Here is a 14809-nt window from a genome sequence, read left to right on the forward strand (position 1 = left end):
TCCTGCACTTCCCATCATTGTAGGCTGGTCTCCTCTATTAGTTATTCATGTCATCCTGGTATTGTGTTACCTACACATGTGGGGAATACGGGTAACAGACCTAAATATAGAGAGAATTACATGTCTTATCCTGCACATCCCATCATTATAGGCTGGTCTCCTCTATCAGATATTCATGTCATCCTGGTATTGTGTTACCTACACATGTGGGGAATACAGGTAACAGACATAAATACAGAGAGAATTACATCTTATCCTGTACATTCCATCATTGTAGGCTGGTCTCCTCCATCAGTTATTCATGTCATCCTGGTATTGTGTTACCTACACATGGGAGGAATACGGGTAACAGACCTAAATACAGAGAGAATTACATGTCCTATCCTGCACATCCCATCATTGTAGGCTGGTCTCCTCTATAAGTTATTCATGTCATCCTGGTATTGTGTTACCTACACATGTGGGGAATACGGGTAACAGACTCCGCACACGTCATGTAACCCCTATTTGTACAGAAAGAGTTGCAGTTATGGCCCCATATACAGGTCCAGCTGACCAGGCTGACTACACCCACATCTAAGCACAGGACTCAATCTTTAGCATGGGGGGCCAACCAGTCGGAGGCAAAGAGCCAAAAAATATATGTAGTCAACCGAAAGAGCTGATAGCATGTGTGCGTGTCCTAGCTGTCACAAAGCCACGACCCATTTTTGTGCCCACGCCTTTGGTATGACATTTGCAGGAGCATGACCTTGTGTCACACCACCCTTTTTAGTCACGCTGGGAGCGAGCCCAGGACATTGAATATACACATTTTACATAATCTTCCCAATATACATTTTTCACTGTTCAAGTGAAAAAAAAGCCAGAGCAATATAGAAAACATTGAAATAGCTACGTTCACATAATACACATAAACAAGGCAGATCCACATAAAATACACATCCACACAAAATACACAGAAACAAGCCAGATCCACATAAAATACACATCCACACAAAATACACAGAAACAAGCCAGATCCACATAAAATACACATCCACACATAATACACAAAAACAAGCCAGATCCACATAAAATACACATCCACACAAAATACACAGAAACAAGCCACATCCACATAAAATACACATCCACACAAAATACACAGAAACAAGCCAGATCCACATAAAATACACATCCACACATAATACACAGAAACAAGCCAGATACACATAAAATACACATCCACACAAAATACACAGAAACAAGGCAGATCCACATAAAATACATATTGAAATCCAGAAAAACATAAAATACATTGAGAATGCCAGTGACCATTATGCTGTGCCCCCTGTAGTTGTGCCCCCTGTAGCTGTGCACATTATGCAATGCCCCAAGTAGTTGTGGCCATTAAGCAATGCCCCCAGTAGTTGTGGCCCTTATGCAATGCCCCCTGTAGCTGTGCCCACTATGCAATGCCCTCTGTAGTTGTACCCCTTCTGCAATGCCCCCTGTAGTTGTGTCCCTTAAGCAATGGCTCTTGTAGTTGTGACCCTTATGCAATGCCATCTGTAGTTGTGTCCCTTCTGAAATGCCCCCTGTAGCTGTGCCCATTATGCAATGCCCCCATTAGTTATGGCCTTTATGCAGTGCCCCCAGTAGCTGTGCCCATCAAGCAATTGCCTCAGTAGTTGTGGCCTTTAAGCAATGCCCCTGTAGCTGTGCTCATTATACAATGCACTCTGTAGTTGTACCACTTCTCCAATGCCCCCTTAGAGCTGTGCCCTTTAAGCAATGCCTCCAGCAGTCGTGCCCCTTCTGCATTGTCCGTTGTAGCTGTGCCCATTAAGCAATGCCTCCTCTAGCTGTGCCCCTCCTGCAATAACCCTGTAGTCGTGCCCCCTAAGGAAGTGCCCCCAGCACTAACGCTCCCCCTCCCAGCCCACACCCCTATGAAGAAATATACCTTGATGCTGGCACCGCTCCACGCCATCAGGGCTCCTGAGTCCTGCCATCGCTGCTGCTGCCTGCTGGATTTAACTGGATCCAGCGGAAGCGCGGACTCCTCACATGGCGAGTGACATCAGGACACCACCCGTGCATTGCATTACTGGGAACACTGGCCTCTGAAGCGATGAGAAGCTTCTTTAGTCTCTGATGGCTTCAGAGACCAGTATTCTCAGTAATAATGGGGGTCTGCTGAGCCGTATTAGAAGCTCAAAAGAGCCTCATGCAGCTCGAGAGCCGCGGGTTGGCCACCCCTGATCTATAGTATCACTGAGCCCTTGTGGGAACAAGGTTTGTAATGTAAATACCCATAATGCCTCTTTAGCACATAAGTTCCTGAGCCTGTCTGCGCCCCTGCTTGTCCTCCTCACATGCTGCACCCCTATATGTGACAGGTCTTCAGGAGCGCAGCTGTGATTGGTAGCAAAGTGCTGCGACACACTGTGCGGCTGGTGACCCTTTACTATGTTCATCTGTGTTCCCTGAATCTAGATTTCAGGGAGTGAATGGTACATCCAGTGTACTGTATGCCACAAAGGCTTTTATTATATTATTATATACATTAATGTACACAGCTTTTACAGTAGTTAGTATCGATGCAGTACCTAATATACATTAGTTGCATCAATCGGCCATAGTGTAAATAATCAGCAGCTATTTAATATCCAAAGCATATAAATGTGATATAGGTGAATAAAATGGTGAGAGCATAGACCACACTGCGATCAGTCACCAGGAGTGTCTGCAGGTCACATATACAGAGCTGATAACACTGTAACTGTATGTGATGGTAGCACAATAAACACCAATTGGTAGGAACTATTGGGGTCCCATGAGGATGTAGAAACTCCAACTAGGATGAGTCTCCCCAGATTAGTATTTATTGTGCTCATTATTCAGATGCTATTCATTGTGTTTTCCCTCTACACACCTGGATTGTGCTCTGTGCAGCACTTTGGGTCCATGAATATCAGCTCATTGAAATTGTATTTCTCCTGTGTCTAGTTCCCTGATGTCTATGAAGATCTGATTTCTGATTAAAACATTTCCCACACTCAGAGCATGGAAATGGTTTCTCCCCTGTGTGACGTCCCTGATGTTTAACAAGATCTGATTTCTGTGCAAAACACTTCCCACACTCAGAACATGGAAATGGTTTCTCACCTGTGTGACTTCTCTGATGACTATCAAGACCTGATTTCTGTGCAAAACATTTCCCACACTCAGAACATGGAAATGGTTTCTCCCCTGTGTGACTTCTCTGATGTATAACTAGAGCTGCTTTATATGAAAAACATTTCCCACATTCAGAGCAAGTAAACGGCTTCTCACCAGTGTGTGTAATCCGATGTCTAACACAAAGAGATTTCTGGGTAAAGCATTTCCCACACACAGAGCATAGAAATGGCTTCTCACCTGTATGAGTTCTCTGATGTGTAACAAGATCAAATTTATGTGTAAAACATTTCCTACACTCAGGACATGAAAATGACTTCACACCTGTGTGAGTTCTCTGATGTGTAACAAAATCAGATTTTACTGTAAAACCTTTCCCACACTCAGAGCATGGAAATTGCTTCTCACCTGTGTGACGTCTCTGATGTGTAACAAGATGTGATATCAGTGTAAAACATTTTCCACACTCATAACATAGAAATGGCTTCTCACCTGTGTGACATCTTTGATGTGCAACAAGATCAGATTTCTGTGTAAAACATTTTCCACACTCAGAGCATGGAAATGGCTTCTTAAATGTGTGAGTTTTCAGATGTCTAACAGAAACTGACCGACATATAGAACTTTTACCAGATTTAGAACAAGATAATATTCTATTACCTATATGAGCTGTACTGTGTGTAGCAAGTTCTGAATTATCAGGAGGAGAACGTTCCTCATGATTAGAGGGACCAAATGACATATCCGCACTGTGAAGTGCTGGATGTATATTTAGGGTAATTGGAGTTTCTCTTGAGGAATCCTGTCGGATGTTCCTATCTTCTATTTTAAAATCTGGTGACACGATGAGATCTCTCTGCGAGGTATTCCTGCTTGTTTGTCCATCTTCTGGAAACAAATGTAGAAGAATAAACAATTTACATTGAGAGCAAATGTTCTTGGATATCACAGTGCTTTCTTAAGCTTAACATGTCTAACACTGAGCAGATTGTCTTCCCACCATCTGGCGTCCCCTCACCTCCATCGACAACCTCACCATCTCTTCTATCCCACAAGTCTGCTGTCTTGGAGATATCCTTAACTCTGCCCTCTGCTTCCATACCCACATTCAGTTCTTCTCTCAGTCTTCCACTTCTACCTTCAAAATATCTACAGGATCAGACCCTTTCTTACCCTAGAGGTAACCGACCCTCATCCACTCACTGTTCATCTCTACAAAGGGCTACTTCAGCCACCTCCTATGTGGCCTCCCCAACACCCATCTCTCTCTACTGCAATCTGTCCTCAATGCTGTGGCCCAGCTCATCTCCAAACTACAGCTTCTGCCTCCCCTCTACTACAGGTCCTACACTGGCTCCCCATCCCCTTCAGAATACTTTCAAGCTCCTTACAATCGCCTATAAAGCCACCATATGTCTCCGCCCTTCATTTCTTTATAAATCCCTCCCTCCACACTCTCATCACCTACAGTACTTTACTCTGCCAATGCCTGGCGTCTCGCCACCCAACTGATTATATCCTCCTACTCCTGCCTCCAAGACTTTGCCTGTGCTGCTCCTCACCTCTGGAACTCTTACTCTATCAGACTCACCACCTCTCTCCAAAGTGTCACACAGACAGTACTATTATAGTTTGAATCAATCATTGTAGACAAGCATTGGTGGAAGGACTGTGCAATAATAAGTGTGTGCTTATAGCTTGTGTGTGTGCATACATGGAGTTTGTTGTGATGTGGGAGTATATGGTTTTAGAGTGCAGGGAGGAGACTGGTCAGATCTCTGGGCTGGTAACACACAGTGACATGATTTGAAAGGGGGGAGAGCAGGGGTATAATAGGGGCTGATGGCTCCTGATGTTTGAGATACACCAGAGAGTGTGGGGAGGAGACTGGTCAGATCTCTGGGCTGGTAACACACAGTAACATGATGTGAGAGGGAGAGCAGGAGTATAATAGGGGCTGATGGCTCCTGATGTATGAGATACACCAGAGAGTGTGGGGAGGAGACTGGCCAGATCACTGGGCTGGTAACACACAGTGACATGATGTGAGGGGGGAGAGCATGAGACTAATAGGGGTTGATGGCAGCTGACTCCCCCAGTTTGCAGATACAATTCCCTCATAAGCTTGTACATTGATGTGGTGACTTAGTAAGGAGAATATGTGATGTGTTTATAACTCACCTGTGCTGATGTCTGTAGGGATTTGTTCCTCCTTACACTGCTTATCACTCCTCATATACATCTCTTCTTCTCCCTCTATATCTTCTGCCTTCATATCAGTCACATACGTCTCTTCTTCTCCCTCTATATCTTCTGCCTTCATATCAGTCACATATGTCTCTTCTTCTCCCTCTATATCTTCAGCCTTCATATCAGTGACATACGTCTCTTCTTCTCCCTCTGTATCTTCTGCCTTCATATCAGTCACATACGTCTCTTCTTCTCCCTCTATATCTTCTGCCATATTATCAGTCACATACAGGTCTTCTCCCTCTATATCTGCCTTATTATCGGTCACATACGTCTCTTCTCCATCTGTATCTTCTGCCTTAATATCAGCAAGATCTTCACTCTAAATGATCCATATAACAATAATGTCTGATTTAATTGAGACTAAACAGTATAATATCAGTGTATAAGACACACACAGCTTCTCTGCAGATCATATAGTGACAGTCACTTTGGTATATTGGTGAGACCCTAAATCCCACCTACCTGATGCTCCTGTGGGGTCCTGTGATTCTCCTCTGTAGAGTCCTGTGAATAAAGAGGATAGGGACATCTCTCTGGGGTATTTCTGTTACTGGGTCCATCTGTAGGAGACACACAGTGACTGAGTACATAGTATATATAGATGTGCCCTTACACATCTTTGCTGCAGTCGAGACAAAAATCCCCTTACGGAGCGCCAAGTCCCATGAGACACTGCTAGCGCCATGTGACTTTTTTGCAACTTTTTTTGCTGAAAATGCATTTAACTCACAATGCGATGTAAAAAGCAGATTAATTGACATGCAACACTTGTATATCTGTGTGCGACTGAGTCTTTGAATCTGTATACGAAGTGCTACAATGTGGTGGCCGCAGCTTTTTTCATTCCAAGTTCCGCTGTGCTTCATATACAGACATAGATGGAAACAGATATACAAGTGTCACATATCACATTAATCAGCACAGTCTGCTGGTGTGTACTAGTAGCACAGGACCTGGTGGCTCACTCACGCCAGGCAAGTCACACTGGGCCTGATTCAGACCCGCTTGCGAAAGCTATGCGCTCGCAAGCGGGTCGATGTTGGCCCAGTTGTTCCCATGGGAACGCCTACCGTCTAGGGCCGGCCCCACTGACATCACAAGTGATGTCAGTGGGAGTGCTTTTGGCTCTGTCAGAGCCAAAAGCACTCTTGGGCTTGCGGCAACGAGACCATACTGCAAGGGTCTCGTCGCAAACCCGATGGTCTTGACCATCGAGACCATCTTCCTGGCCGCTCGCTATAGCTGTGGGTGGTCACCCACAGCTATGTGAGTGACCAGGAGGCCGCTCTAAAATAAAGAGAAGGACGGCCCTGATTCAGAGCGAGCGCTCTGTCAGAGTGTCCGGCTCTGAATCAGGGCCACTGTGTGCTGTTATTTAGGTTAGATTTGAGGACACATCTGTATGAAAGATGGACAACTTTAGCAGAGTTGCATGGGACCAGAGTGAGCTGCCAGGCAAGCCACGCTGTGGCGTATTGAGGACAGATGTAAGACGACACATCTATAAGTGATTATCAGGTGATGTGTATATATAGGGGGCCCCCATACCTGCTCTCCCCTGTACAATAAATGCCAGTCTCCTCTTACCCAGTGATATGAGGGACTGGTGATTCTCCATCATCACGTCCTTGTACAGACCCCTGTATTCCTCTATATACTCCCCCTCCTGCATGGAGACATAGTGACATCCTGACACCTTATAGAAACCTGACACACACAATGATACAGTCATCACCCAGACACATCCCCTGGTGTTACTGTATAATGTCCCATTCCCAGCAGTCACCTCTCCAGTCATCACCCAGACACATCCCCTGGTGTTACTGTATAATGTCACATTCCCAGCAGTCACCTCTCCAGTCATCACCCAGACACATCCCCTGGTGTTACTGTACAATGTCCCATTCCCAGCAGTCACCTCTCCAGTCATCACCCAGACACATCCCCTGGTGTTACCGTATAATGTCCCATTCCCAGCAGTCACCTCTCCAGTCATCACCCAGACACATCCCCTGGTGTTACTGTATAATGTCCCATTCCCAGCAGTCACCTCTCCAGTCATCACCCAGACACATCCACTGGTGTTACTGTATAATGTCCCATTCCCAGCAGTCACCTCTCCAGTCATCACCCAGACACATCCCCTGGTGTTACTGTATAACGTCCCTTTCCCAGCAGTCACCTCTCCAGTCAGCAGCTGAATGATCTTGTTGGTGAGTTCCAGGATCTTCTGGTCATTGTCTCTCTCTAGTATCAGTGAGTGACGTTGAGGCACCATGATGGGGCTCTGGGTCCTGCTCAGTCCTCCTGACATACGGAGATGGCTGCTGGGTATCTCACACTCACCGGATGTCTTCTTCACTACTGTGTAATCCTGTGTATTTGGAAAATATCAATGAGAAGGTCAATTAAACTCCACCTAAATGAGACGGTTTATTCAGGTGATCAAATTGCATAGTATTCAAGTAGACTATTTTACAAAAAAAACATGTTATAACAATCTCCCATATATATGAAAATGTGGAGTATATAGTATCTCTTGCAGCCCCAAAAACTTTTTTGTAAGTGACAGAGAAAGAACAACATACTGATAACAATGTAATACATACCAACTCCAGTGAGAACTGTGGGATTAATACTATATCCGAGAACGACTCCCTGCTGCTCGGATATTACTATAGATATAAGTGATGTCACAGTGACACTCCCAGAACCTTTCACCTCCCCTGTCATGTTCCTGTATTATTACTATAGATATAAGTGATGTCACTGTGACACTCCCAGATTCCCTCACCCCCCCAGTCATGTCCCTGTATTATTACTATAGATATAAGTGATGTCACTGTGACACTCCCAGATCCCCTCACCTCCCCAGTCATTGTTCCTGTATTATTACTATAGATATAAGTGGTCACTGTGACATTTCCAGATTCCCATTCATGTCCCTGTATTATTACTATAGATATAAGTGATGTCACTGTGACACTCCCAGATCCCCTCACCTCCCCAGTCATGTCCCTGTATTATTACTATAGATATAAGTGATGTCACAGTAACACTCCCAGATCCCCTCACCTCCCCAGTCATTGTTCCTGTATTATTACTATAGATATGAGTGATATCACTGTGACACTACCAGATCCCCTCACCTCCCCAGTCATGTCCCTGTATTATTACTATAGATATAAGTGATGTTACTGTGACACTCCCAGATCCCCTCACCTCCCCAGTCATGTCATTGTATTATTACTATAGATATAAGTGATGTCACTGTGACACTCCCAGATCCCCTCACCTCCCCAGTCATTGTTCCTGTATTATTACTATAGATATGAGTGATATCACTGTGACACTCCCAGATCCCCTCACCTCCCCAGTCATGTCCCTGTATTATTACTATAGATATAAGTGATGTCACTGTGACACTCCCAGATCCCCTCACCTCCCCAGTCATGTCCCTGTATTATTACTATAGATATAAGTGATGTCACTGTGACACTCCCAGACCCTCTCACTTCCCCAGTTATGTCCCTGTATTATTACTATAGATAGAAGTGATGTCACAGTGACACTCCCAGATCCCCTCACCTCCCCAGTCATGTCCCTGTATTATTACTATAGATGAGTGATATCACTGTGACACTCCCAGATCCCCTCACCTCCCCAGTCATGTCCCTGTATTATTACTATAGATATAAGTGAAGTCACTCTGACATGCTCAGATTCGCTCACCTCCCCAGTCAGCAGGTAGATGATCTCCAGGGTGAGATTTAGTATCCTCTCAGTCATGTGACTCATCACTGCACAGAAATATAGGAATAAATATAATTATTAGAAGCTATGTATGTTGTGTGCACATATTACACAGTGCTTTACAGGGAATATTTAATCACATCTGTCCCTTCCCCATGGGAGTTTACAATCTACATTTCCTACCACATGGACAGCCCATACACACACACACCAGGGGTATTTATGAAAGAAGCCAACTAACCTACCAGTGTGGCTTTGGAGAATGGGAAGAAACCAGAGCACCTGGAAGAAATCAATGCAAACACGGAAACACTACAGAATCCACACATACAAGACCTTGGTTGGGAATTGAATTCACGACCACAGAGCAGAGTAGAAATGCTGTCCGCTACGCTATCATGTTGCCTATATAAATGTAAGAGTACACTGAGTGACCACTAAGTCCCCTCATTCCCAGAGCCATAGAGTCTAGGTCAGTGTTTCTCAGAAGTTCCTCTGCCCCAGCTTCATAGGGCTGCTCACTGACCACCACACGGCATTGCTGGAGGTCACACCAATGGTCCTCTCATGGCCAATAATCTTAATGCAGGGAAGCCACCTCGGTCCCGGAAGACCTACTATTTAATCTTTCATTTGTCCCTACTGTACCCTTCAATGAGTTTCAATGGGACATAGAGAAAAATACCCTACAGAGAAAACTTAAACTCAAAGAATTTTTTAAAGATTGTGATGGAAAACAAGGATCAAATTCCTTCTAAATTGAAAGCTGTGGGCCCCCGCTGCTCTTTTGAACCCCAATCAAACTCCAGCATCAAAACATACGTCAGAATCTTGGACCATGAGTTAGCGAGCACTGAAATCAAAAAAGTTCCGATTCACCCTAACCTCTCTGTCTTGGAACGCCAAGCACTGTTTGCATTGTAAAACAAAAAAATTTTATAATCCGCCCTGTGGACAAGGGCGGTGCTATAGTGCTGTAGGTCCTTACTGATTATTGATTAGAAGCTGAACGCCAACTTTCTGATAGAGATGTGTATTCTAAGCTTCCTGATGACCCTAGAGCATCATGCAAGAAAAAAATAATGACTATTCTTCAACAGGCTATGGACTTGCAATTGATCACAGCAAAACTTATAGAGTCATTAATTCCAGCTTTTCCAATAGTAACCCCTGTTTTAATGGATCCCTAAGATCCACAAAGGCATTGATCCTCCGCCCGGATGCCCCATAGTCTCGGCTAGGGGCTCGCTATTACAGCCCTGTGCAATTATTTGGATCATTTATTGCAGCCCCTTATTCAGAACGAACCTTCGTTCTTACTTGATACCACCAGCTTGCTGGAGAGAATTAAATCTATTGCTTGTGTACCGAAAACTTGTTGGCTTAAAGGAATTGCTGTAGTCTCTTTATATAATTAGATTCCTCATGATTTCAGTTTGGTATTTGTAAAAAAATTACTGGAATTGCTACTAACAACTTCTTTATCTATGATAAAAGCTTTTTCCTACAGACAAAGGGCTGCGCTATGGGTTCTAGCGCAGCCCCGGTCTATGCGAATATCGTAATGTTTGAAGTATAGCGATACACAGGTTGTTGAAAAGATATTTTCTTACTCTTGTTTCATTGATGATCTGCTCCTTTTTTGGAGTGGGGAAGGACATGAGTTCCAGCTATTCATGGAAAAACATAATAAAATCAATTAACCTATTAACATGAGTAGGCATGAAATAAATTTTCTAGATGTAAAAATAATTATTGATAACAACTCTATAATTTCAACATTATACACAAAACCCACAGATAGAAATTTGCTGCTACAAGCGCAAAGCTGCCACCCCAGAAGTCTGATCCGGGGGCTCCCCTACTCACAAATGATTGGGGTGAGGCGTATCAATAGTGATCCTTTGAGAGCCAGCACTCAACTAAATGAGCTTATTGAAAGCTTTTATGCCAGAGGCTACTCATGAAAAGCCTTAGAGCAAACTAAAGAAAAAGTTATGGCGCTTAATAAGAGATCAACTTTTATCTAGGAAAGAGAAGAAAAATTCTTCTATTCCAAAATTTCCTTGGGTCAACAGGTTTAACACAGCGTCCCAAGTGATTAACCAAGTTTCTAAGAAACATTGGCCTATCATCGAATCAGACAGCAATTAACATCTTACTGGTGGCCAGCTTATTACAAGTTATTCACAAGGATGCAATTTGCGTGACCTCTTGGTAAAGACCGATATTTCTAAGTTGAATGAAAATACCTCAACTAGGTTCTTTACACATGCAAAAGTGGGTTGCATTAAATGCTCGTGTATCACATGTCAATATCATTGTAGGTGATTCGTTTTTGCATCCAGATCTCCATCAAGTACTTATTGAGCTGCAATACAAGTTATGTGGTTTATCGATTCATCTGCCCATGCGGCCTCACCTACATTGGTAAGACCGAAAGGAAATTTAAGGAGCGTATGGCGGGGCACCGTTCCGCCATACGTCAAGCCCTAGAATCAGGCACTAGTGAACAGCCGGTAGCTCGGCACTTTGCCATGTTTAAACATCCCTTGGCCAGCATACGCTACCATATGATTGACCATGTTCCCCCCCATTTGCGAGGAGTTGATCGAGCTTCAAATTTATTACAGTGTGAAGCACGTTGGATATCCCGTTTGGATGTGGTCCATCCTAGGGGCCTAAATTAAAGTATTTCATATGCTAGTGTTTTGTAACTTTAATCTGTCCTCATGGAGCCTTAGGTACAAAGGCACTATAAATTCATTTAGTAGCCCAACTGTGAGTTCTCCAATATCGCACTGATGTGTCAGCTTTTGTGACTTTGTGCGTATAATGGTAACATAAAGTTTATGTATTAGCTTCTCTGTGGGCTGTTTTCTTGATATTGGTCCAAGATGTCAGCTGTTAGGGGTCTCTTTAGCTTGTAGCGACTACAGTTACCATTACTTAGCCCCCAGCTGAGAGCCATGTGATTGGTGCAATAGGCAGTCATGTATGTGTATTGTGTTTCTTTATATGTCTTTTTATATGTACTCATTTTTGACCATTAGGAGTTACTTTAGTAACCATGGTGATGGTGTCACAGGTATGAGCGTCCTTTCTCACTGACAGCGTGATGACGTCATCCAACAGCGCCGCCGGGTGGGTACGCAGTCCCAGAGGCGAAGGGAACGGCTTCACGTGTGATGAGATGCCTGTATATAAGGTATGTTTGTGTACAGCTTTGTTATCTTGAAAAGTCTTTATTGAACTAAAACGTTGATATACCCCACCGCCTCTTCTCAGCTGTTGTTGTATGCTGTGAGTGCCGCACCTTCCGTTCTCTCTCTCTATACACACACACAGCACTGTGCCATGATGTATTTGTCTGACCACAAATGATACAGAAAATCACTATATACATCTCCCATCACACAGCTGGTCAGTGCTGAGGGGTTATTGGCCCTGGTTAGACCAGGCTTTATATCCTCTTTCTGTTACGTTATGTGTATTTCCTGACTTATTGCGCTATACGGATAACACCTCGGTCATTTCTTACTGACACTATTACAGGTTACACTTTATTATTAGTTGCTGTTAACTGTATAATGATAATGAAACACCAGAGCCTGCTCCACCTTGATAACGCCGGAATATATGACCGTACATATTCCTTCAGCAATTCACGAATATATGCATGCTTATGTCTTTCATTATTTTCATTGCAATTAAGAGTACATAGACATGACTCAGAATATATATTAGTTGTAAGTTGCAGAGGACCGACGTGTCGAATGGCCTCAGGCCTAGAGATGAGGTCTACCTTCTCTCTAAAGTAGGCAGGTGTGTGTCTGAAGCAACAGTTATTATTGTTTAATATTGTATGATCTAAAGGTATAAATGTTATTACAGAAATAGGTATAAATTAGAACTGATCAAAACCATTTCTTCTCTAGCAAGACAGAATAATGGGTTAGTTGAGTATGAACAGACTAGGAGACAGTAGGTCTCAGATCCGTATAAAGAAGGAGGGAACTAATCAGGATAGCCTTGGCCTATATGCAGTCACCAGTATTTTGAGAACATAGAAAGGAGATTGTGGGTTTTGTTATGATTAAAACATATTATCAGTGAAATGTTTAGTGCGCATGAATATTGAATTAATTAATTAATATTCGTCATTTTAGAATATGTTAGTAGCAGAGAGGAAAAAGTATAAAAGATTGATCAAAAAGGGGAGGGGTGGGTCAGTCGGGCTGAGCAGGAGAGATCGTAGGTCGTGAGAGTCGCGGGGTGCTGGGCTGTAAGTATAAACAGGGCTGACTGTCACCTTGGGAGTCTATGCTGGGCATTGCCAATAATCATTTTGTTACTGTTGCTGAACTAATGATTTTCATGTTGTAAGTCTGCTTTGACAATAATACCATAATACATGTAGAATTAATTTGCTTTTTAAGTAAAACATTGTCATTTATTTTAAAGTTGGTATTGGTGTGAATTATTCCATTTCTTCTTATAATAAGTAAGGTTTAAAAATAATATCCAAAACACCTCGCGTTATCAATCATGGAGGCCCCAGTGAGATTACACAGGTTAACGCCCGCTGTATCGGTGATTGAGAGAGAGTGCACGGCAGTGAGTTATTTTGCTCATTAGATAATTTTTATTTTTAAAACGTGCAGTTTTCGTTTTTCCCTCTCCTTCAGACATTGATATGATGGTTAAGTTAATTGCGCTGTATTGATTGTTTTGCATTTGTTTTGTTTTGGTAGGATTTGTTTTCCAGAAATTTTAAATTGTATTTGAGTCATTTTTCCCAGAAATTAGGGGCAGTATTGTTGAGTTTTTTTGATGGTTGGTTTTGTGGTTATAAAAATTAAGTGTCAGCGGGGGGTTGGGACGAGAGGCATTTGGTGAGCTGGCTTTTCCCATTTTCCCCTGTAGTATGCCTTGCATAGAAGTGGAGTAGAGAGGCATAAATCTGGTTATGTGAATTGCGGGGTAATATTATAAACAAAGAAGAGAAGTCCACATGGCTAGATAGTGTAAAATTGATCTGCAGATATTTAAGAACAAGATAATATTGATGTAAAAGTGCTAAATGGAATAACGAGGGCAGGTGCACAAGGTATACGTATAGTCACATGTGTAACAGGGGCGCGGAACACTGATAACGAGGACAGGGGAGGCACCGGGTAACTGAGGTACAAATCTGTTAACGAGGTCAGATTGTACATGAGAGGTGTTGACCTGATAACGAAAGACAGGTAACACGAGGGTAGAGTTTTTTGGGTTTTCATTTTGACAGATGTGTCACAATTTTAAAGTGAAAGAAACAGTTAATCTCATTTGATTTTTAAAAGGCAACATTGTCTAGTACATGTATGGGACTGGAGTTGGTTCTTGTACGTTATAAGAGGGTAAGAGTAAGTGATTTGAGGGTGAAGAGGTGGATTGTAGCTTGATAAGCTACAGAGTATGGGGAGAATGGCGCGTGATGCACCTGGATGGTAATGGTTGTTTGAATGAAGGTGAGAAGGAATTGGTTTGGTGAAACGGAAAATTGTTCCAGGGTAGTTTACCATGAAATTGTAAAGGTATCCCACTAACAAAACTTGTACTTAAGAAAGAATTAAGTTTCTCATTGCAAGTGTAA

The 14809-nt window shown here is 43.0% G+C and overlaps 2 protein-coding genes across 3 annotated transcripts in view; one reads left to right on the forward strand and one right to left on the reverse strand.

Moving 5' to 3' along the window:
- Positions 1-14809, reverse strand: part of LOC148436381 (uncharacterized) — a 381341-nt gene that overhangs the window by 283885 nt on the left and 82647 nt on the right. Inside the window, exon 7 of one of the 2 annotated variants that reach the window (XM_088464954.1) lies at positions 3004-3416. In XM_088464954.1, coding sequence (XP_088321080.1) covers positions 3004-3416 — 413 coding nt within the window. Of the gene's footprint in view, positions 1-2234; positions 3737-14809 lie in introns of those variants that run through there. The other variant, XM_088464953.1, reaches the window with a different exon arrangement.
- The window catches only part of LOC148436385 (uncharacterized), a 155132-nt gene that overhangs the window by 38426 nt on the left and 101897 nt on the right, over positions 1-14809 (forward strand). The window lies entirely within an intron of this gene.

This window comes from Taudactylus pleione, unplaced genomic scaffold (assembly GCF_031769625.1).
Source record: "Taudactylus pleione unplaced genomic scaffold, aTauple2 ptg001781l, whole genome shotgun sequence".
NCBI lineage: Eukaryota > Metazoa > Chordata > Amphibia > Anura > Myobatrachidae > Taudactylus > Taudactylus pleione.